We start from the raw sequence: 25,567 nt of genomic DNA on the forward strand, positions 1-25,567 counted from the left end.
ATCAGCAAATTCTCATATTTTCATCACAAATTATAATAAAACCATTAATGTGAATGATGTAACTGTGTTTGTGTTTTTAAAATCTTATTAAACTCAGGTTCAAATTTTGAAGTACTAATTACAAGTAGCGATTTCAAATGTTCATCAGATAAATTTTCCCTGTATTTTGACTTGATATATTTCATTCAGGAAAAAGTTTGTTCGCAAAGATACGTTATCCCAAAAATAGAGATAAATTTACAAGCAAATTTCTTCAAATTTGCTTGTAAATTTGAAGAAAATTTTGTAAAATTTAAATCTTCGTTAGTCCATTTTAACAGACCTTTTACAGTCAGAAAGACTGTAACTTGGATTACGGTTACTTTTTGCTATTCGGAAATATATTTTGAATTAATTAATTAATTTTAATTAATTCAAAAAATTAATTTTAATTAATTTTAATTAATGCATTTGAAATCTATTAACACCCATGTTTTTTTTGTTTTTTTTTGTGGATTCTTATTGAAAAATTAGTCCAATTGGCGGGCCGGATAAAATCATGTCGCGGGCTGCATCTGACCCGCGGATCGTAGTTTGGAGGCCCCTGGTCTAGAAGAAAACAATGATGGTAGCAATGTCCCAGGTAGCAGTGAGTTTGAGACTATCTGGTGTGAAGCGGGGGCTAACAAAATGAAATATATGGTAGGGTGTTGCTACAGACCTGGCAGCTCAGTTGCAGGGGATGAAGAAATGCATCACCAATTTGGCCTTATGGATACTAAATGAGTTTTCATTATGGATGAATTTAATTTTCCAAACATTGGTTGGGTAGAAGAGAAATCTCATGATAAGAATGAAGAATAAAAATGCATCACCAATTTGGCCTTATGGATACTAAATGAGTTTTCATTATGGATGAATTTAATTTTCCAAACATTGGTTGGGTAGAAGAGAAATCTTGTGATAAGAATCAAGAGGAATTTATTGAATTTTTGTGAGACAACTTTCTCAAGCAGCATGTGAAAGAAGGAACTCGAGGTCAAAGAGTGTTGGATTTGCTCATAGCATCAGAATGAGTCTCTGTTAAGAATATGGCTATTTTACCACTAATTGGTGACAGTGATCATGCTGTGCTTTCTTAAGAAGTATCTAATTATATTGATGTCCCCATTAAAACAGCTTATATGCTGAACTACAAAGCTGGAAATTATGATCAACTTAGGAGAATACTCTCTTTGGTACCATGGTATCAGTTACTGAATGGGAAAAATGTCAGCAGTGCATGGGAATTTTTGAAAAAGTGCTTAAATGAGGCAGTATCCGAATGTATCCCTAGTGTTGAAGAATAAATAGGTTGGGAGTGAAATGGATGTGCAATCTTATTAATCAAAAGATCCACAAGAAGAAAGATGATGTGGAAATAATATCATGATGATAAGAGTGAGAGGAGTTATGAAATATATAAAGCCTAGGCCAGAAAAGTAACAAGTATTGTGCAGAAAGCTAAATTGGAGTATGAAAAGAAATTGGCTATGCAAGCTAAAGGCAATCTAAAAGAATTTTATTGTTATGCTGCAAGCAAAAGAAAGAATGAATGTGGAAGAATAACTTTACTGAATGCAGATGATACTCTAGTGTCAGAAGCTAATGAGTTTGTTCTATTAATGAATGCTCACTTTATATATGTTAACCAGGTGTATATAACATGGTGCACAGTGCTACATTGGATGAAAAGTTAGAGTTGCATAAAAATGAGGTTGAAGAGCTGTTGCATAACCTATGTATGAATTTGGCAATATGGGCAGATAGAATATCACTACATTTGCTAAAGGAATGTTCAGTCAAATTGGCTAGGCCTTTTTGCATGTTTGTGTAACTTGGGTCTCAGCTCAGGAATGATTCCACAGGTATAATAATTCCATTGTACAAAAGTGATACAAAAACTGAAGTACCTTACTACCAACTTATCAGTATCTCTGGTGTGGTAGTGAAGATTTTAGAGAAGTTGATATGAACTCGCATACAGAAATGGGTAGACAAACAAACTATGCTCTGCAAGGAGCAGCATAGGTTTACTAAAGGAAAGTCTTGTTTTAGCAAATTGTTTGCATTTTATTACAATATTCAATTGAACACAGAACACTGACAGTTGAGTGTAGATTTACTTTAAAAAAAATGTTTTTTTCCCTTTTTTTGTTCCCCCGAAAGGGTAGTAATCAGGGAAGGGAGCATCAATAATTTGCAGATTTTCACTATTCACAGTGAGTCTTGGAATACATCCCCTGCAAATATCAAGGAAACACTATATATTAAATATTAAAGGGTAATGGTAATAAAGGGCAGCCTTGTTGAATGCCATGATTTATTTGGTTTCAAATTTGACTTGTAAAATACATTGATACTATGAGAATACTTTATTTAATGCTGCTTTGCTTATTTCTAGGGAATTATTCCATTATTAAGAAGAAAGGCATTTAATTACTCTTTACTAATGGATCGTTTGCATGGGAGTTATGATATGTTTACATCAACTGGTCGAGCCACAATGCATGAACCTAATCTTCAGAGTATTCCTAAAGATTTTGACATATTTAGCTCCACCAGCCTACAAAGCAATATGTCATCTTATAAATTGGAGGAAAATGCATGTCTTATTAGTCTTAGGAATGCCTTTATTCCTTTTAAAGGTATATTAATGTTTTATATGGACTTATTTTTTAATATTCTTTAAAAGAATATTTTAATGTCGAATAATTGTAAAAATAAAATTTATGTGTGAAAATTTGAATAGTACTGTTTTTCAGAATTTTTTGTTAAATAGTATTTGGTGATTCTTCAAAAGGCATTTATTAAAAGAAAATTTTATCAGTAAATTTGAATCTCTTAACCTCAACGTAGATTATAAAGTGAATATAGAGTATAAAGATAGGATCATCCCTATAAAAATCTGGTAAACCTAGAATGTTTTGTTAAAGTACATAAAATTATTCTTTCTTTTAATTTTAATAAAATCAGAAACCCAAATCATTTGATTTCTTGAACTCCTTTTCATGAAAAATTAAAATTTCTGATTTCAGTCCTCTTGTCCTATATATAAATTATGCTATAAATATGTAATAGATATTTTGTCTTGTATCCTGAACTAATCAGGATACAAGACAAATTCAGTTTTGAGTAAGATAAATATGAGTATCAAATTGAGAAGAAACATATGTACAAAAGTTCTAAAAAAAATAACTAAGGAGGCTATAATTTAAGCAGTTTCAAATGTGAACTTTAGTTTCAAATATATAAATATTGGGGGGGGGGGGGTTGAAGACAAAAACAACAAACCTTAGACACACTGTAGCAAAACTGAGGAAAATATTGTTTATAACACTAGGTTAGACAGGGAGCCATCTAACGAATTTCATAAAAGATAGAAAATTCAGCTTCATAATATACTCAATAAGTTAAAGAGGCCGTCCATAAAGGAAGAAGAAATATAGTAAGTTCTTACCTTAAGCAATGTAAGAAAATTTACCTGTATGTAAAAAAAAAAAGTAGCTAAATAAAAGTCATTGGATAAGAAAATAGGAGATAAATATTATGAAGGTCTCAAACTTTTCTGAAGGCTATTGAAAATAGCCTTCAGAAACAGAATTAAATAAAGGTACTTTGGATATTTAGAGTAACTTTTTATGTACTCCCATCTATAAAAGTTTTATTTGAGAGCCTATAGTGCATTCATACTGTGGGTGGGCTAAGGATTTTTTAATTGATTTTATATATATATATATATATATATATGTGTGTGTGTGTGTTTTGTTTGGTTATTTTTATTTATTTTTTCCAGATCTAGAAATCCTGCTTCTAGAGACCAAACATAAAAACTTTTTCAAGCCACCTCAGGCCTCCGACAAGTTGGATGGTGGTCTCACACCAGACAATGAAATTCATCTTCCACCTAAAGACATTCACAAACATCCATGTCCACTGTGGGATTCAAACCCTTGACCTGTTGGTTGGAGAATAGATATGCTAACCACTCGACCAACCAGATCAGCATTACTTTGAATTAAAATTTTGAATTACTTTGATTGTTAAATGAGATAACCATTGACTGAACAGTGATAGAAAACATTCAAGAGGAATTCAATCAGCAGCACATATCATCTCAAGGTAGAAAAAGTGATGAAAAACCTGAAATATGAAAGGCAATTGGAGTAAACGATATTAGAACAATTCTCAAATATTCAGACATGAAGGTTTTGTAATAACTACACTGCATAATTCAGAATTCCTGGTAGGAGATCAAATTCCAGATTATCGGAGCAGAGCTATCATAGTATTCATCTTTAAAAAGAGAAATATAGAGAAATTTCTCTGATTGTTCCAGGTAAGATTGATGCTTGCACACCGAGAAGGGACAAAGAAAAATTGTGGAAGAGAAACTTGAGGAAGAGCAAGCTGTGTTGTCATGATCAGATTGTTACTTTAAGACAAATAGCTGAACTCATGGGAATATAACATGGATCTGTATTTAAGTTTGTTGCCAAGCAAAACATTTTGGAGTAGTATAGCCTATACTTTCAGTCAGCATGTTATCTTCGCTGTATATTGTCATATTTATAAACACATTTTGAAGAAAAAGTGGTAATTAAACCTGACATCAAAATTTGAGCTATTTAACTTGGCTCTTAATGTGGTGGCATTATACTTCTTAACGAATCCAGTTCATGTCTTCAAGACTGTGTAAATAACTTAAATATAAAGAGCTAATAAGCTTCATTTCGGCAACAAAAACATTATTACTTTAACATTATTACAAAAACATTACTGTGTAAATAAATTAAATGCCATTAAGATTTGATATGAAAATCGGCAATAAAAAAGATAAAATATGAAAAATATGCAGGGAATATGGAGAACCTAGAGAACCAGTTTTAGCTATTTTGCTGAAATTTTTAGTGAAGACAATAAATGAAATATTCATAGATAACAGAATAAGCAAAGCTTTTTCTGTTGTTGCTGATCTGTTTTGACGTCATGAGTAGTGTACCTGCTTTCCAAGAACATGCTGTGGTTTCGAATGCCACTGTGTCATGGGTGTTTGTGAAGGTCTTCAGATGGCATATTATTGTCGTCACCTGGTATGAGATAACTACCTTTCTGATGATAACTACCTTTCAGTCCCCACATCTGTTATTTAAATTTTTGTGTTCTTTAATGTTAAAGAATTGTGATTTGAAAAAAGGAAATTCATGTTCAATATAATTTCCATTTTTGTTTTTCTTTGTTAGGTGGTGTTCTGTTAGCAGCAGACTATTCACAGTTGGAGATGAGAATCCTTGCTCATTTGTCTGGTGATCAAAAATTGCAAGATATATTGAACAGTGATGTAGATATATTCAACATTATTGCAACACATTTAAAACAAGTTGAACCAAATTTGGTATCATACCAGCAGCGTCAACAAGCAAAACAGGTAGAAGTCTATTGAAATCTCTTTCAAATCATTGTTTCATTTTAATGTTGCAGAAATGTTCTAATTATCCTATCATATTCACCTTTTTATCAAAGCAAAATGTGCTTCACTTAAAAAAAATAATAATAATAATCAGGACAGCTTTGTTTGCTATTTCTGGTGTATATCATGGACTGACATTTCCATAACCAAATACACCATTCCTAACTGTGTTTTGATTTTTAGTTATTTTTTACAAAGAACCTTCCTACTGACCAGCCAATGATACATGCCCATAAGTGCATGTACTGAATGCATATTTTTTTAAATACATGCTTGCTATTGCTTGTTAAAGTATTCCTTGTTTTACAAAGACTTAAATAAACATTAAAAAACTCATTGAGTTTTTTCCTAAGCCTTTTCAAGAAAGGCTAGCTTTTTTTTAAGACAGTAATAGGGTTTCCACCACACTTCCATTATATTCTACACATGCCTGAAAAGACCATCCAATCTCTTTGCATTATGACACAGACACTGGATGCTCTCTGCTTCCTCTCACTTCATGTTCCTACTGTTTAACTTCTAAAATACAACCATGATAAAAAAGCCAAATGAATGAATATAGTGTCATTACTGTTCAAAAAAAAAAAAAAACCTCCCTTAAAAAATACTGTAGAATAAAATTTAAACACGGAACCATACCAAAGAAATCTCTTCCACTTCCATTTCACCACCAACAAGATATCCAGCCTAAATCTGTTTTTGACTGAATCCTAAATTGCAACACCAGTGCACCTTAACTATCCATATTGCACTCTATATAATTTGTTTCACCACAAAGATAGCACAAGTGCATTTCGGTAGTCTGATATTCCTAGCCAAAGAATGCCAAATCTTGATGCTTCTCTTTGACCTTCTCTTACTTAATATTTTCTTTCCTTGCCTCATTATATATTATTTATTTCCTGTCCCTAATGCAACTCTACTGAAAATAATTCTGATCTCTTTGACTTCTTATCCTTGAAATTTGATTTCCTGCTGTCCAATTATCTAAACAGTGAAGACTAATGTCTGCAACTCCAATTAGCTCTGTTTTTTCATTTCTGTTTCTGCTAGTGAAATTGGAAATGAAGCTGAAGTATTTGCTATAATGATATAATGCAGATTGTCCATTCTACCAACCTGAATACTCTTCATCTAATATCTTTGATCTTTACTTAGTTCTCCTTTACACTGTTGAGATCACCTCTTCACTTGGTAACTCAGACCATAATGTTTTACGTTTCTTCTACTGGAGATGAAACGTAAAACATAATGTTTTACGTTTCATCTCCAGTAGAATGCTGTTTACTCAACCACTCCCAGGCTTCACATCCTTGGGCATTCCAATGCCAAGTGGAATGACTTCTTCTCTTCTACCTATGGTCAGCTTACTGTTTTCATTCTCCAGATCTTTCACAATCAGAACAATATTTGTTCTGATTGAGTTATGGAAATTATCCATGTTGGAATGAGGACCTTTATTTCCCACTCCATTCAAAACCCAGTATCTAAACCATCATTTTTCAATAAGTTTGGCAAGGAAGTCCAAGAGAGAAAAATATATCACAAGTGGCTTAAGACAAAAGCTCCAGCTTCATTTCAGCTTACACTGAATCCCACAAGAATTGCAAAATAGCAATTTATAAATTTTAGTTCTGACTTTGGAAAAGTTAAATGCAAAAAAGTCACCTCTTAGTTGTCATCTGGTCACTTACAAAGACTGTTGGGTGCATCTTCTGTCACCTTTATCTCCCACCCAGAATGTGTTACTCTAACATCCGAAGACAAACACTCTTCTTCTTCTACATCAAACTCTTACTCTTCTCTTCTAACTCCTACATCAAGGAAAATCACTTCCAGCTATATCAGGAAAAAATCCACTGCATGCATACATCAGATAAAGATTGAACAATCTAGATAAAAAAAATGCTTCTGTTCCTGATGATATCTTCATGTCCCCAAATATACTTTAATAGATGTATTATACAACTACCACCTGATCTATATCATCTCTGCATTCTATTATATTTAGTTGGAATCTGTCCCAAAGCAAGTCCATATTCATTCCACTCCCCCCCCCCCAAAAAAAAAAAACGGATATCTGCTATCGAGCTATTGACCAATTGGGATCATCTCATGAGCTCTCAAAAATAATGGAGAAAGTAATCAACAGTTTACTTCTCTCTCACCATGAGAACTACCAGTTAATCCATGATTTGCCAATATGAATTCTCTCTTTAGGTTCTCCTTGCTTAAGTTCTTTAAGTTTCTTTGACCTCAAATCTCATTTATAGCTTTATGATGATAGTACACTCCATTGCTACTACTTGTTTGACAAACCTTACAATGTTGCCCAAGTATTAAAATTTTCCACAACTGGTATCCTTGCAAAAGATATTAGTTCACCTCCTCCTTATCCTTGATATACTGGTGTAAAAACCTAACAAACATCATTTCTGAAGATTACAACTGCAAATTAGCTTCTGGTAATTTGTATAACTGATGATTTTGAGTAGAAAGCAGGCACATGTTTAAATTTTTTTGAAACGCACACAAAAGGGTCACATGATAGCACTCAACGGGATCAAAGGCAAAAGACTGCACTAAGTGAATTGTGTTTGAAGGAAGCTTTTTTCATGAAAGAATAAAGTTGCAAACTTGGATATCTTGTAATATCTCAAAGACATTATCTAGATCAGAGGTCGGCAACCTTTTTAATATGAAGAGCAAAATATAAAATTTGAAAATTATGGAAGGCTCATGACACAGGCATTTATTCTCTCATTTCAGGCTTAGAGATTCTATGATTAGTTGTTTTTAAGAAAAACTGAGATTTCAAATTTTAACATTATTTTATTTAACTTGCTTTTACAACATATTTTTGTCATATATGAATGAATATAAAATAATAAACGAATACAAAAAATATAAATTCATTAGGACTTAATGAGAAACCTAGCCTTGTACATCATCTGCTAATTTTTTATAATCAAGCATCTAGTTTGAAGTACCTGTTCTTAAACAATTATCCAAATGTGAGTCTGTAAGTTGAGATCGATATTTTGATTTCAAATATGCCATATTTGAAAACAGGGTCTCGCAGTTGTATGTAGTTGCACAATATGAATAAGTTTATAGTGTGCATTTTCTCAGAATTGGAAAAGTATTTCTATCTACTAACTTCCAGAACATTTTGTCATCTTGATGAGCTTTTAAAATTCTGTTGTTGTGTAAAATTATTTCCGTTTCCAAGTCTACTGTATTACTTAGCTCAAAGTAATTGGAAATTTTAGTAGGTTTATCATCTTCAGTAACATTAAATGGATTTAGGAAAAATCTAAGAACAGGTTCTAAAGTTGCAAAATCTTGAAAGCAGGAAGAAAGCTCTTCTAATAGTCTGTCTATGATTTTTATATACGATGTAGTGTTAAATGTTTCATTATTCAAACTTTCATTGATATGTTTTACATTTGGAAAATGTGACAACAAATTTTTCATCAGATGGGATTTCAGTAGTTTCAACTTACACTTGAAAACATCGACTGCACTAATCATATCAGCAATATGGGATTTTTCCTTTGTAATTGTAGATTTAAATCATTAAACTTTGCAATTGTGGAAGAACAGCTTGGTGAAGAACAAGCTGGATTCAGGCCAAATAGAGGCTGTCAGGATCAGATCTTCACTTTATGACAAATAGTTGAGAAAGCGTGGGAATATAACAAAGATCTGTATTTAAGGTTTGTCGATCTAGAAAAGGCATATGACAAGGTGCAAGAGAGAAGCTATTCAATACGCTACAGTTATATGGTGTCAATGGGGCATTATATCAAGCAATACTTAGTCTTTATTTGAGTTGAAATCAGCAGTTAGAATTGAAGGAAGCACAGGAAGATGGTTTAATGCTAAATCTGGTATGAGACAAGATGTACATTATCCCCTCTGTTATTCATTATCTATATGGATCACATTATGAAGGAAAGTGGTATTAAACATGATATCAGAATTGGAGATGTTAATGTCAGCTCTTTGCTTTATGCGGATGATGTTATACTCCTAAATAAATCCGCTACAAGTTTGCAAGATTCTCTGACTAAATTGAATAACTGTTGTAATAGATATGGTATGAAGGTCAGCATTAAAAAGACAAAGACAATGAAAATAGGTAGAATTGTTTAAAATGTCAACTGCGTTGTGACGGGAAACCTGTGGAACAAGTAAAACATTTCAGCTACTTTGGCAAGATTTTTAGTGAAGATGGTAAATTAAATATAGAAATAGACAACAGAATCAGCAAAGCTGGTATGGTGGGAAGTCATTTGAATAAATTCATATGGAATAAGAGCGAAATTAGTTGGAACACTAAATTATCTGTATACAAGACAGTGTTCAAACCAGTTTTAACTTATGGATCTGAGAACTGGGTCAAAAGTAAAACACTTGTCCAAAGACTAGAGACCGCAGATATGAGAGTCCTGAGAAAGATTAGAGGCATGAACAGATTGCATCAATGGCAATATCATATTAAAAACGAGGATATTAGGAAAGAACTTGACATTGTCAGCATCCAGGAATGCGTTAGCAGAGCTAATCTCAGGTGGTATGGTCACTTAAACAGAATGGGCGAAAAAAGATTAGCTAAACAAGTGTTCTCTGCCAGGTTGGCACCAAAACGACCCAGAGGAAGACCAAGATATAGGTGGATTGATACAGTACAAAGTGCGTTAGACGATAGAAATATAAGATCTGATAATGTTGAAGTCTTGACAAGTAGCAGACTGATTTGGAGCAAAATTGTAGATAGGAAGTTAGTAGTGATGTAAATTTTTCATGTAGTATCATATCCTGTACAACCCTTGAGGGTACATGTCAGGAATTTGATGATGATGATGAACTTTGCCATTATATCTGTTAGAAATCCAAGATCTGTTAACCAATTTTTATTTTCTAATTCTTCATAAAAGTCGCCTCTTGATGTAATTAATTCTTTTATTTGTGTCAAAAGAATAATAAATTGCTCAAGTATTTTACCTCTGCTCAACCACCTCACTTCAGTATGTAATAGTAGGTTGTCATTTTTAGTATTTTCATCTTTCAAAAGTAATTTAAATAACTTGTGTTGAGTTGCTTTTGATTTTATCGAATTAATAATTTTTGTTACAATTGACATAATGTCAATTGTAACAAAATGTTTAAAATTGACAGTTTTAGCTTATAACATTTCCTGATGAATAATACAATGATATGTAATAAATTTAGGAAATAAAGGGTCTTGACTGCACAAGCCAATAAATCCATTTTCCTTACCAGTCATTGCTTGTGCACCGTCAGTAGCAATTGAAGTTAATTTGTGAATTGGTAATATTTTGTATAGTACAAAATCTTTAAAAATGGAAAATATATCCTCTCCTCTAGTGTGTCCCTTCAATGGAACAATTTTTAAGAAATTCTTCTTTTGTAGAAAAATCATCAAATACCATTTTCACTGAAATTGCTAATTGTGATGTACCTGTTATGTCTATCGATTCATCCAGCTATAGCGAAAAGAAAATACATTTTTCCATAACATTTGCTAATTCTGTTTCTAAATAAACTGCAATTGATTCAATTCTTCTAGTTACAGATCTTGCTGATAATGTATCTGCATAGCCGAAACTATTTCGGTTTTATTTTTGAAATCTTCAGAAAGTGAATCTGCAGCTTCTAACATAGCTTCTTTAATTAAATCTCCATCTGTAAATGGTGTTTTCTTCTTAGCTAGCAAATGCGAAATTTTAAAAGATGCTTCTGTTGCTGCTTTTGACTGTTGCAACGGTTTAGTAAAAAACTTTGCTGTTTAATAATGGATGATTGCAAAGAGAAAATCTTTTTAGTAATGGATGATTTCATAGATAAAATGTTTTTTTTTTCCTTACTTATTTTGGATTTACTGGATAGTCAAAATTAAAATTGGCATGAATGGTTTTGAAATGTCTTTCTGTTTTACTTTTTTTTAGAAATAGCCACACTGTTATTGCATAATAAACAAATACATTTGCTATTAAGATTGATAAAGCAATACTCTTCTTCCCAATCATCATTAAAATAGTACGTTCTTTTCCTTTCATGTTTATCCATTATAAAAGGTTAAAAATATCTTCGTGAAGAAAGTATTTTATATTTGGCACTGATCATGGGAGTGATTCAAGAAACACACTTACTAAAAAACAAAAGGTGTTCTAACAACGTTAAGAAGTGGTGTGAAGGGTAGTGAGAGCAGTCGCATTGAATAACTAGATGATGTCAACAACTCAAACTACTTATGATCAGTTGTTTTTCATCTTAATAGGCACAAATAAAGCAGTTTATAATAATTTCTCTGAGGGTGCACTAAAGATTCGCTGCAGGCGCCATGAACCCAGCGCCAACACGGGTGCTGCATTGCTGACTCCTGATCTAGATGATTTTACGTGGAGAAGAATTATTGGAAAGCTTGAAGAAGGCCTTAGAATTACTAATATTACTAGAGAGTTTGGAATCTCACATAGCATTGCATCTAGGCAGTGTTTCAAACCAATGGAATATGTTCCAGATGTTTGCTAAGAGATGGCTTTCACTCTACCACAAAGCATGAAGACAGATTTTGATTTTAAGAGCAAAATATAATTGACACACCATGGCACGTCATCTTGCAAGATGGCTCAATTCAAGCACAGCTATGTGGATATCTCAACAATGGCAAGACATCTGCAACAAGTAGGCATATATGCCTGAAGGCTTGTAGTCTGTGTTGTATCCATAAAAATTGGACAAGACACCAGTGGACTATTGTACTTTTACAGATGAGAATCGTTTTAGTCTTTCCTCCAATTCTAGATGACGCTTGATCTAACATGAAAGTGGTAGTGTCATGAGAATGTTCCTGAAATTTATAGATATGTCTGTGCTGGGGTTTGGTGTGAGGAGACGTTATGTTTAATGGATGCACTGAGCTACAAGTGCTGGAAAAAGGAACTATGACTGGTGCACGATATTGCAATGAAGTTCTTCAACATCATGTTCGATTGTTCCGTGGTGCTGTAGGCAAAGAATGCATTTTTATGGATGACAATATCACACTACATCGTACACTAACAGTGGAGATACTTTTGGAGACTGAGGATATTAATCGAATTGAGTGGCCTCCATGCTCCACAGATCTCAATCCCATAGAACAACTTTGGGACACAATAGGGAGACTCATTGCTGCTCAAAATTCTGCTCCAGAAAACAAACAAGGTCTCATCCTTGCTCCGAAAGAGGAGTAGACAAATTTGCCTCAAGAACTCCTGAATAGCTTGGTGCCAAGCATGATATAACATTGTGAGAGCTGCATCACAGTTTGGGGGTGGACATATTCCATACTGAAATATCTCTCTGCATAGTTTTTTGTAACCACTGTACAATAATTCCTTAACTACATCCTTAGGAAATTTGTAACTTTTGCCAAAAATGTATTGCAGTTTAATTTGTAAATTTTGCATTTTTTGTGTAATATAATTTATTAGTATCTTGCAACAAATTTATGTCCCATTTGGCTGTGGTCATGGAAATTTTTTCACATAGTAAAAATGTCGTTTCCTCCTTAGGATTTGAACACCAGGGTAATACCCAGCTAGCCAGAAGTATGTCTTTACATTTCCCATTCCTACATGGCTTATTAATGATGGTTCACACATTTACACCTTTGCATTATTCAAATATACAAATCAAATATACCATTCTCCTTTGTTATTTTTTCTGATATATCCTAAAACAAACACGATTCCCTCCCCCTACACAGATTTAATTTCAATTAAAGAATCATTATGGTACGTAGCGTGTCTGCCAAAATATAAGCACGAAATTTCTGTGGGACATAGTATTTTGTTTGCTCCATCAGATATTAGGGTGATGGCAAGAGTACTACAATTGCCCCAAATAAACGTGTTAAGTGCTGTTCATGTAACCTGCCTGGTGGAAAGAGATCATAAAGTGAAGTCAGAACATTTGCTTGATATTGTACTCCAGTATTTCTTGAGGGAAGCCATACATGATTTGTTAAATGCTAGGATATTTAGAAGTCATTATTATAAATGTATTATTTGAAGATAATGTTCTTGCATTCAACTTTTCATGCCCACCCCCCCCCCCCCCCACCCCCCCCCCCCCCCACCCCCCCCCCCCCCCACCCCCCCCCCCCCCCACCCCCCCCCCCCCCCACCCCCCCCCCCCCCCACCCCCCCCCCCCCCCACCCCCCCCCCCCCCCACCCCCCCCCCCCCCCACCCCCCCCCCCCCCCACCCCCCCCCCCCCCCACCCCCCCCCCCCCCCACCCCCCCCCCCCCCCACCCCCCCCCCCCCCCACCCCCCCCCCCCCCCACCCCCCCCCCCCCCCACCCCCCCCCCCCCCCACCCCCCCCCCCCCCCACCCCCCCCCCCCCCCACCCCCCCCCCCCCCCACCCCCCCCCCCCCCCACCCCCCCCCCCCCCCACCCCCCCCCCCCCCCACCCCCCCCCCCCCCCACCCCCCCCCCCCCCCACCCCCCCCCCCCCCCACCCCCCCCCCCCCCCACCCCCCCCCCCCCCCACCCCCCCCCCCCCCCACCCCCCCCCCCCCCCACCCCCCCCCCCCCCCAATTCTTCCTCTTTTCCATTAATCGCTCTTTCATTCCATGTTGCTAGTTTTATTATCGTTTTCTTCGCCTTTTCCGATCGATATTCCATTTTTCCATCCGATTCATATTTGTCTTCATTTCTCGAGCAATATTGTTTTACGTCCAATGACGGGTTGCTATTCCAATCACCAGACGCATCCCACGTTAGCCGGGAATATTGATGTATCCTTCATGCCTAGGGTGGCCCTTCTGGAAGATCAAGCTTCCGACATACTTCACCTACCTCTCCCGTTCACTTCTCCACCACGATGATGTGTGGGTAGGATTTAGAGAGGAATTCCTTTGATATGAATACAAAATAGAATAATTAGAGCTATAGCCATTACTGACTTCGCACATTCAACCAACGATCTGTTTGCCATTCATTAATGTTTTGCCACTACAGAAACTCTATCTTTATGGTTGCATGTCATATGTAAGAAAGAACGTTGTAAGTTTTTTGGTGTATAATGCAGATTATGATTTACACTGTGGCTGGAACTTACCATCCAAGGTAAACAAAGAAGTTTTTCATAAATCCTTTGAAAACCTAGCAACAAGCAGCTGCAATAAACTCTCAAATGAAATAAAATCAATAACCTCAGAATATGCTTTAAGAAAAAGATTGAGATACTACCTCATGGGACTAAATTATGCTGGCCTTTATTTTAAACTTATATTATAAGCGATCACTATAACTTACATATTATGTCCAATTATGATTATCATATATTACGTCACGTATATACCATATTACGTGGGCCCTCGTAGATACAGACACTGGAGTTTTCTGTGACTGTTTCGCGCACTCACCTTTGATAATGTACCAATCAAGATCAACTTTCTTTTCTTGGGCTAACTATCGCATCCAATTTATGCTCGCTCAAAATATTACATCTCTTCAGACTCTAAAATATTGGTGTTCTTTTTTGTTCAAATCATTACTTTTCTTCCTCAACTCCTAACACTTTAGAAGTCGTAGATGTGATATACCTTGCAATACTATTCTAACATTCACGTAGCGCACCTAAAACTTTCCTAGAGATTCTTGATGATATTCAGAACAGGGCGACCCGCTTAATAGGTGACCCCTGTCCTTTCGTCACTTTTCCATTGGCGCTCTGTTTCCACATTATGACTTTTCTGTGGGTTCTTTCATTGACATTGCTCTGCTGAACTGGCTACTGCCATTCTTCCATCATCATCCAATCACGTAAGAAATTGAGCAGCCACTAGACAGCGTCCACACACTGTCCAACTCCAAGCATCCGGAATAAAATTCTCCTCTTTCTTCATTCAATCCACCCCACCTCGTTGGAACATCCTTCAACAGTAAGTGATTATAAGAAACACACCCGCAGACTACCTCTTTTTCCTTAGTCACTTACCCACCACACATTGCACTGTTGTATTACAGATCTTAGAACTTTTCAGGTCAGAGGTCATAAACATATAGAAACACAGACTGAAAATATTTTCATTTGTAAACATTTTATTAATGCATACATATCCCAGTATTGAAAATTTGTGTGTGTGTGTGTGTGTGTGTGTGTGTGTGTGTGTGTGTGTGTGTGTGTGTGTGTGTGTGTGTGTGTGTGTGTGTGTGTGTGTGTGTGTGTGTGTGTGTGTTTATTTCAGAAAAAATGACGAAAAGGAGAAAAAAACAAATATTTACCATCTTTACCAGGGTGAGTTTATTATTATTTTATTATTTTTAGTGTTACTCCCTCCGACGAAAGACTGAGAATATACAGTACATTATTACAATTACAGTGGAAAACAGATTTTTTCTACTTGTTTTTTTTTTTTTTTAATTTTATACTTGCTACCGCGCACACGCACGCACGCACACACACACACACACACACACACACACACACACACACACACACACACAAATATATATATTTATACACGAAGAACGCAAAATATTTCCTGTTTTAATTTATGTGTGTGTGTTTATTTCAGAAAACGTAACGGCCGCAAGAAGAGAAACATCTTCTCCATCTTTACCAGGTGAGCATGACATTAGATAATGATTTGATTTGTTAACCTTATTACTCCTATTGTAATTAAATACAGTAATTAAATCCTATAGTGAGATTTTGAAATACTTTACCGTTGCCATTTTTTATAAATTTTATTATTTTGAAATGTTACTCGCCTCCAACGATAGGCTGAAAATCTACAGTGCATTACTACCGTAGGACTCAGGATTTTTTCTTTATCGTATACTCTCTTTCTCGCGCGCACGCACACACACACACACACGGTGCTCGGATGTGAACGACGATCCCTCTGATCACACCACTTTTAAGCTTGAATTTGTGAAGTATCGAACAGTAAAATTAGATGGATCTAGTACCGACTGCCAGCAAATATAGTGCTGTTTCTAACAGAGAGTAATCTACTCCATAGTAGTATCATAGTTCTAAAAGCACGAGCGATTTTTTTTTCTATCCTTTTGGTCCGAATATGGCTGGTGAGACTGTATACCCATAGTTCATCTACCCTTAAAGACATCCCTCTCAACATTGGATAAGCTGCTATAGCAACGGCCAGCCGCCAACTCTCCTGTATTCATAAGCTGTTAAAAACTACATTAAAAAAGAGAAGCGGATGAAGCTTTAAAATCAGTAGCTCATTAAAACAGCGAAGAAACTTCTTTGAGGATTATCTTATATCGAAGGTGTGCGACCACCTTGTAAATTGAATGGGCTTTCAGAATTCATGTCAGTCCACAGTTTGATGTCTGACAGTCAAGTTCTTCTTCATTTTCCTTGTACTCTTATTCTGTTTATTTTTCCTTTGAAAATCAGTTGAAGTATCTTATATTTTTCATTAGGAGACCAAGATATACATTTTTTTTTCTTTTATGGTATCTTAAAGTTTACGTGATTTCCTCTTTTGTTCCAGTACTTTTTGATTGGAAGTCTTTGCTCTCAATGGTATTTTTTAAAATTTGTCTGTATAACCACACCTCAAAGACTTCAAATTTTTTCATCGATGTTTTATTCAAGGTCCAAGTTTCTGCACGGTACAGCAGTACAGACCATACATAGCATTTAACCATGCATACTCTAAGCTCTAAACTTAAGTTGCGGTTACACAGTGTGATTTCATATATATATATATATATATATATATAATCTGAAATTACCAAAGTTGAAAATTGACTGATTAGCCTTAACTCTTTTCGATCTACTTGGAGGTTCTGTATTTTCCTCGCCCTTCTTTTAAATGTGATACTTGCATACGCTCTAAGTGCCTCGTCAGTCCACTAATATTTGATCTCTTACAGGATATTTGCTTTGAGGAATAACCTCAAAGCAAATATCGATTCGCTTCCTTTCTTTTACATTTCGCAAATTGTTTCTGAACTTCGTATTGACTTATTTTCGTTTGGAAACTAAAGTGAAAATATAAAATGTTTATAAGCTATATATGATTATGAGTATAAGATTAATAAAAAAAATTAAAAGTTAAATCTTTAAAGGACTTTTGAAGTAGAAGCGTGTTAGTTGGTCTCAAACATTGGCAGTGGGACGGGAGTTTGGGGTTTCCCCCTCTCGTAGACTCTGTTTTTTTTTTTTTTCATCCTGCAAAATACGCAAACCAGAAAACACGTGGTATTGCAGATTAGAACTTAAAAAGAGTGAAAATAATTTTCAATTTTCAACCATTTTTCAAATCAGATGTGATTCATGGTTGGAACATTAAGAATAGTGGATTCAACAAAGTGATGCTTTTCGAGTACATTCAAATCATAAAGATTGTAATAAAAAAAGTCTCTTCCTTAATATTGGTATTTTTAATGTTTTTCAGATGCTGCGGCAAAAGACAAAAGAAAGATAAAAACAAGCAGGAGATTCCGTGAGTATCATGTTTGGATTATTTTGGAATACTGTTATTTAAATATTTGTTTTAATTTTTATGTTTAAGGACTGCTGCCAGTGATTTCTGTTTTACCCAAAACAAACAAATCTGTCGATTTCAGTCTTAGCCGACCTAGTATTTTTTTTTTTTTTTTTTTTTTTTGGCAACACTTCGCGAAATACCGTTTAATGTTCACTTCAGTCTCACAGTCATACAGTTCCAAAGGGATTATCAGGGTTAGGTTCTTAGACCACAAGAAACACGATTATTCTTGTACCATTTATTTATTTATACAATCATACCATTAAGAATGGGCCTTTCTTACTTCATTTCCTTTCTATTTCTCCTAAAATGCTAAACTCATAGCGAAAGGAACATTTTTCTTTTTTGTTTTCTCTATGCATAGTCGTGCTGAGACATCCTCGAATACCGATGTGTTCAACGATGCCAAATTATTTAATTAACGTACTTAAACTCTAATTTACGTACTCCGCCATAAAAACTAATTCTGTATAAATTCGCACCCTCTACAAATCTTTTATAATCCATTGATGAATCCTATTCCACATATTTCCTACCCTAAAAACAAAAAAAAATGAACTTTATATACTTGTTCTAGCTTGCTTCTTGACTTATTTTTATGATATTGTTTCATAGATCTTTGTTCAGTCAAATGCAGTGCATTCTTGTTGTCTTGTTCTCTTATAAATGCACTGAATTAACTTTTATAAACTACAATTAAATCTTCATTTCGTCTCTTGTTGTTAGACAAATTCATCAGTTGCACCAAAGCAACCGATTTTCAAAATCCCTCCACACACACACACACACACACACACACACACACACACACACACACACACACACACACACACACACACACACACACACACACACACACACACACACACAATCTTCTCTAAATAAACCTTAGTTTTATTGACATCATTTAAAACCTTGGCAAGTAAATTTCTAAACCCAAAAGTCTTACTTTGTTTTCCTAAACAAATATTGAACTTAAGATTCTCAGCCATACTCTTTGTGTCTTAAAAACAAATTTTCTCCACAAGTGGATCTCTTAATAAAATTAATGTTCTCACTTATCTTGCAGGAATGATCAATTATTATATGACAAAAAAAAAAAACATTTAAACTTGAAGAACAAGCAAATTCTCCGAGTTTTCTTATAGTCCTTATAAGGACTGGCTTAAAGGGGCGAAGCAAGAATGCTTTTCATCCTCCCCGTTATTTGTAGAGAACAGCGTAGGGATAATAATATAAGGTGTTATTGAACTATTAAAGCTCTGATCATGGCAGGAGGGTAACAGCAATAGCCAAGCCTCAGTTAGAACTTCATTGGCTACAGCATTGCCATCCATTACCCTCCAAGGGTATTGAATCTACCAAGATTGCATTCATTCGCCATCCACCTTCTCCTAGTTTAGCGCGGTCAGAGCCTTATCAACTTTAACTATACAAGTTGCCGCAAGGTGTTTTTATTTTTAATAAGAATCTCTGGAGGAAATATAGATGTAATTAATTTTTGAACTTGGATATACTGTATATTAGAGTTACCAAGTAATTTTATAAGCCTGGTTATTTAACTCCTAATCCCAAGTATGCAAGCAATTAAGTTTGCGTCTGAAACATAGTTGAAGTCTAAAGATAGTATTGTAACATACATCTTTTAATGAGATGTGCTTTACATTATGGGAAAATACTAAGACTAGTGATCAGAGCTTTACCCACCATTACAATGAGTTGCCCTGGTGTTATACCATCTTTACACTTGAACTATGTTTCAGGCGCAAACTTAATTGTTTGCATACTTGGGATTAGGAGTTAAATAACCAAACTTATAAAATTACTTGGTAACCTTAATATACAGTATTCATACATTAAAAAATTAATTACATCTCTATCTTCTCCAGAGATTCTTATTAAAAATAAAAACACCTTGCAGCAACTTGTATAGGTAAAGTTGATAAGGCTATGTATTACTAAAAATAAATAAGTTAATCCGACTATTGAATGAACATTCACCCTGAGATACGGTGATTAATACCATTGGAGGGTAATGGATGGCAATGCTATAGCCAATGAAGTTCTCACTGAGGCTATCCGATTGCTGTTACCTTCCTGCCATGATCGGAGCTTTAATTAATAGCTCAATAACACCTTATCCCTACAGTGTCCTCCACAGATAATGGGGAAGATGAAAAGCATTCTTGCTTCGTCCCTTTAAGCCAGTCCTTAAAGGGGCGAAGCAAGTTTAAAATATTAACAGGCGCAAACGTAATTGTTTATAATAATATATAAAAAATATAAACGTGTATATATATATATATGTGTGTGGGTGTGTGTATATATATTAATCAGGGGGGAGAATATTCTGGGTGTGCGGTGCTACCACGAAATATCAGTATCACCGATGTTGAATTTTTTCATTTATTCCCGTTAAAGACTTCTCCAATCATTTGCAGACTTCGTGATTCCTAAAATTGAACACACTTCATGAAGAGGGCACTTTTCGACGCGTAAACATTGCGTCACATTCGCGTTAATAGCCAGGTGTGCTTTCAAAATGCATTCACCTTTGAGCCATTCGAAAAGATGTAAAGAGGGCACTGCGGGTCAAATTCTTAGCGTTTTAGTATTTTTAAACCGCTGAGAAAGCGAGACTGGGTGAGGTAAGAATCTGAGCTCCCCCCCAGCAACGTCTGTGATTGGTTATTGTCAACCAATCCAATTGAATGTTGTCACCTTGTCATGAGTTGAGCGCTTTCTGTATCCGATGGCTTTATTACAAACAGCTGTTACACGTGTTTTCTGGAACTGAAAATTTGAAAGTGGATGTTAGGAGAAAAATGCTAATTGTTTTTTCTTTTGCTTGTGCAGTATAGCATCTTTTGAGGTCGCAAAGTTTTTTTAATGGTATAGAGACATTTTTATTCTAGTCTTAGGAAACAACAGACAGTAAAAAAAAATATCTATTCCTGAATAAAAATGAATATTCAGCGTAATTGTGTAGTTAGTTGTGTAATTTTATTTGAAGTGTATATATTGTTTTTGTTTTACTGAACGTGTATATTTTGTATTTGGTCTTGAGTCAGTGATTTTTCGAATTCTGAAAGAAACCGTTAAAAGTCATTGCACCAATTGGAATTGTACCCTTGTACATATAAATAAAACCACTCGGAAATAGAAATAATCGTTGTAAAGAAAATCTCATAACAAATGAGGATTGATAATAAATAAATTAATTAATAATCCCCCTCTTTATTATAACAATTGGTAACGGAGATCAAATCTCTTTATAACACCAGCATATGTGAGGTTATTAAGACAGAAGAACCGCTGACACTAAAAAAAAAATAAAAATAAATAAAAAAATAATGAATTTAGGATTCCCGAAAGTGTGGATAATTCCGATAATGATCGGATGTTATGTGCACTGAGTCTCAGTAATCTTGTATACTTTAACGAATCGCAGGTCTGGAAAAACAATGTCATCCTTTAATTTGGTAGCTTTGTTTTCAGAGTGTTTTCAGAGAGCTCCGAAAGCTAAGTATAATTGTGAGTGAAAATTGAAATATTGGTTTAAATCTTAACGTAGTATTGTTTATTTCTGGGTAGCTTGTTGCGTCTGTGTGATTTTGGTGTGAATTCTTTAACTTAGTATTTAAAAGATACGTTTCATAGAATACGTATCTTTAAAATCACATGGCGCCAATGCGACGAAAAATAATGGCGTCCAAAAATACGGCCTTTGTTCAAAAACTTTAATGTGAGGGAGTTTGTCCAGTGTGATATGTGTGGGATGTATGCATTCTCGAAGGAGGCTGGAGTTTGGATGGAAAGTGATGGTGGTGGGAGAATGTGCAGAAAGTGTAAGGAAAGTGAGGAATTGAAGTATGTGTCATGTCGTGAGATTGTTGTGGTTGAAGAAAGGCAGAATGGGAGTGAAAATAATGGCTTGATAGGGAATTGCGATGTTGTACAAGATGGCAATGAGAGCGGTGATCAAAGAGAGAGTGAAAGCAATTATACAGAGAGAGAAAATGGTTTAAATGATGAAAAAAAATGAGGAATTATTTGTAAGGAGTGAGATCGCACGGTTACGCGGAGTAATACACAATGCGCAGCGGCAGTTGGAGCACCTGCAAAACTCTTTCCAGAGTGCCTCGGCTAACGGAAATAAGAAAATGTTTGAAAGGAAAAATAAGCGTAAGAGTGGGAGAGTTTCAGAAATGAAGGAAAGAGTGTTGTACGGTGACTCGTTATTAAGAGGTGTGATAGATGGGAGTTTAACTAAATCGTACTTACCGGGTGCGAAATTTAAGGATGTAAGTGAGAGTATTAGAGCACAAAAACAGAAGGTGAAAGAATTGATAGTTGTGGCGGGAACGAATGAATTGAAAGGAGATAAAGTTTTTATGAGAGAGGACTTGAAAGTATTGTAGTAAGGTAGCATAAGAAAAGAGTGACAGAGTTAGGATGGTGAGTCTGTTGCCGCGGTACGACAGAGAGGAGTTTAGAAGGAGGGCCATAATTGCCAATGACTTTATGCGCAGCTTATGCTGACGGTGTGGTGTGGAATTCGTGGACGTGTGCAATGAGTTTGATGAGCGAAAGGATTTGTACAAGATGGAGTAAAAATTCCACAATATTTTCATATACATGAAATTGTGCAAAAAACTGTATTAATTCTGAATACTTTTTTTTTCTTTTTTTTTTTCTGAATACTTTTTTTTCCAAAAACTAAAGATCATTCAAATCGATGTAAAATGAAAATAATGTATTTATAGTTTACATTGACAAATAATTACATCAAAAAATACTAAAAGACGTTTATTGATGAAATTATTTAATTAAAACAATAATTATAAAAATTTATTGATGTAATTATTTGTCTCCAAGCTTTGTCACCTCCCTACAAAATTTTTTGCGGACGCACGCCCATGAATATGGTCAAATTGGGTTGCATAACCCACACGACAGCACACCCAACCGAAATGGGCACGCGACGCCACTGATATATATATATATATATATGTGTGTGTGTGTGTGTGTGTGTGTGTGTGTGTGTGTGTGTGTGTGTGTGTGTGTGTGTGTGTGTCATCGTTGTGGATGACCTCTGTCACTTTCGAGAGTATTATGGGCAGATGATAATTTGACAGCTGGAGACATTTTTAGAAACCAGCTGGATAATGGTTGGCTTCTATGCTGTTCGGCAGATGCCAGATGAGTACAACAGCCTATATAGGCGATGCGGATGGGTGTTAATTCTGAAGCAAAAGTTTGGAGCACATTTAGAGGGGTATCGTCTGGACTAGTAGATGTACTAAGTATCAAGAGTGATGAGGACTTTAATAATTTCCTTCTGATGAAAGATTAGAAGAGACTATCGGGGTTAGTTGTCTTGGTTGGACGAAAAGATTGATGTCGAACGGTATGCTTCGCGGTTGAGTGATGACTCCATCACTCAACGATGATGTAGTACGGTCCCATCAGAATGTGAGAGATGCGAAAACGAGGTTAGGCAGAAGTTATGCCAATTAGCTAAATAAACCTCAGTTTTGGTAACGTCATTGAAACCCTTGGCGAGTAAATATCTAAACCCAAAAGCCGTACTTTGTTTTCCTAAATAATTATTGAACTTAAGATTCTGGATCATACACTTTATGTTACGACACTTTAAAAAAGTGTCATAACAATGAATTTTCTCCACAAGTGGATCTCTTAATAAAATTAATGTTCCCACTTATCTTGCAGTACTGAAGAATCAAATGACAAAAATGAAAATCCTCCTGATGATGAATTGGCTATTGAAGCAGAGATGGAAATTGATAACACCGAAGAACTTAGTGATGATGAAACTGCTCCCGAGTTTCTGTTCACTAGTGACAGGTATGGTGACATATTTTAGTTTTATAATCAAGTGTTGAATGAGGCAGTTTTACGATCACTGCATCAGACATTCTTCCCAATTTTCTGATCTTTCCAAAGGAAAATTTAAAATTCTTCAACACCATCACATTTTAATTTTTTGAATCATTTTAGTTTAATGAGTGTAATTTTTTAAAGTCCCTGGTACATCAGCACTTTCATAATGCAGACATACTACAGCAATCCCTCGATTAATGCGTCTCCGATTAGCGCGTAATTTTTTTTTTCTATACCCAGATTCAATTAGTGCGCCCCTGTAAATTACGTCTCCTTTGCAATTATTTTCCTTACTTTTTTATTTTAAAGTATTTTCCCAATCTTTAATCATGAGTGAAAGAATTAGTGAGCAAAAAAGTGGAAATGTGAAAAAGATTCAAAAAGTAATCTCCTTGGAAGAAATACTTGAAATAATAAAGAAGAATGAACAAGGCGAGTCGAGAAAAAAAAAGATAGGAAAAGAACACAATTTTATACAAAAGCTGCTAAATACAAAGAGAAAGACAATGCTGCTTCAAGTTCATGATGGAGCAGACCACTCGAAATCAAAGCATTCCAGTGATCGAATTGGAGAGACTTCTTTCTACGAGGGATTTTGACGTCACTCAACAGCGATGAGCGGTTATGTACACATGGCCTGCTTAAATTTTAAGGTGTGTGTGTGTGTGTGTGTGTGTGTGTGTGTGTGTGTGTGTGTGTGTGTGTGTGTGTGTGTGTGTGTGTGTGTGTGTGTGTGTGTGTGTGTGTGTGTGTGTGTGTTTATTTCAGAAAAAACCAACGAAATGGAGAAAAGCCAAAGATTTGCTATCTTCACCAGGTGAGCATGACACCAGATAATGATTTTAAATATCAATCTTATTATTCCTATCGGAATTAAGATGTATGATGTAGACAGATGTTGAAGCAATCTATCGTTGCTATATTTTAGTTATTATTATTTTAATATTTTTAATGTTACTCTCTCTCTCTCTCCCAAGAAAGGCCGGACATCTACAGTACATTACTACATTAAAAGACTCAGGTGGATTTTTCTTTTTTGATTTTATACATAAAAAGAACTCAAAATAGTTACATTTTAAATAATGTGTGCGTATTTATTTCAGATCTCGGATGAATGGGAACCAGAGATTCGTAGTCTTTACTGGGTGAGCATCACATTAGATAATGATTTGAAATGTTAACCTTATTACTCCTATTGAAATTGAATACTTATCCCACAGGGGGATTTTGAAATAATCTCTCGTTACACATGCGTTTGTTTTGTTTATTTATTACTTGGTAATGTTACTCCCTCCCACAGAAATCTGGGAATCTGCAATACATTACCTGCCGTGGAATGATTCTGGATTTTTTTTTTTTTAAGTTTAAACTCTCTCTCTCTCTCTCTCTTTCTGTCTCGCACGCATATACACCAGAGAAAAAGATGAGAAGTTCAGTGGTTCATAGAAAGTGGACTACTGGACGGCTGCGTTGCTTAAAGAACCGATCTCGATGATCGGCAAGGGCTAGTTCACGAATCGCCCTACAAGAAAGGAACTGACTCTAACAGCGACTTGTACGCACCAGAATGACCACTTCTTTGGTTTACTATACAGAACTCCTAAGCTCGTAAATATATTCGTAA

The 25,567-nt window shown here is 35.4% G+C and overlaps 1 protein-coding gene across 1 annotated transcript in view; it reads left to right on the forward strand.

Moving 5' to 3' along the window:
• Positions 1-5,461, forward strand: part of PolQ (DNA polymerase theta) — a 379,759-nt gene extending 374,298 nt beyond the window's left edge. The window contains exons 22-23 of the mRNA XM_090409009.1: positions 2,423-2,666; positions 5,262-5,461. Of these exons, the coding sequence (XP_090265135.1) occupies positions 2,423-2,666; positions 5,262-5,461 (444 nt within the window). The remainder of the gene's footprint in view (positions 1-2,422; positions 2,667-5,261) is intronic.
• The last annotated feature ends 20,106 nt before the right edge of the window (positions 5,462-25,567 follow it).

This window comes from Typopeltis vanoorti, chromosome 19, assembly GCF_054136105.1.
Source record: "Typopeltis vanoorti isolate ZY-2024b chromosome 19, IOZ_Tvanoo_1.0, whole genome shotgun sequence".
Classification (NCBI taxonomy): Eukaryota; Metazoa; Arthropoda; class Arachnida; order Uropygi; family Thelyphonidae; genus Typopeltis; species Typopeltis vanoorti.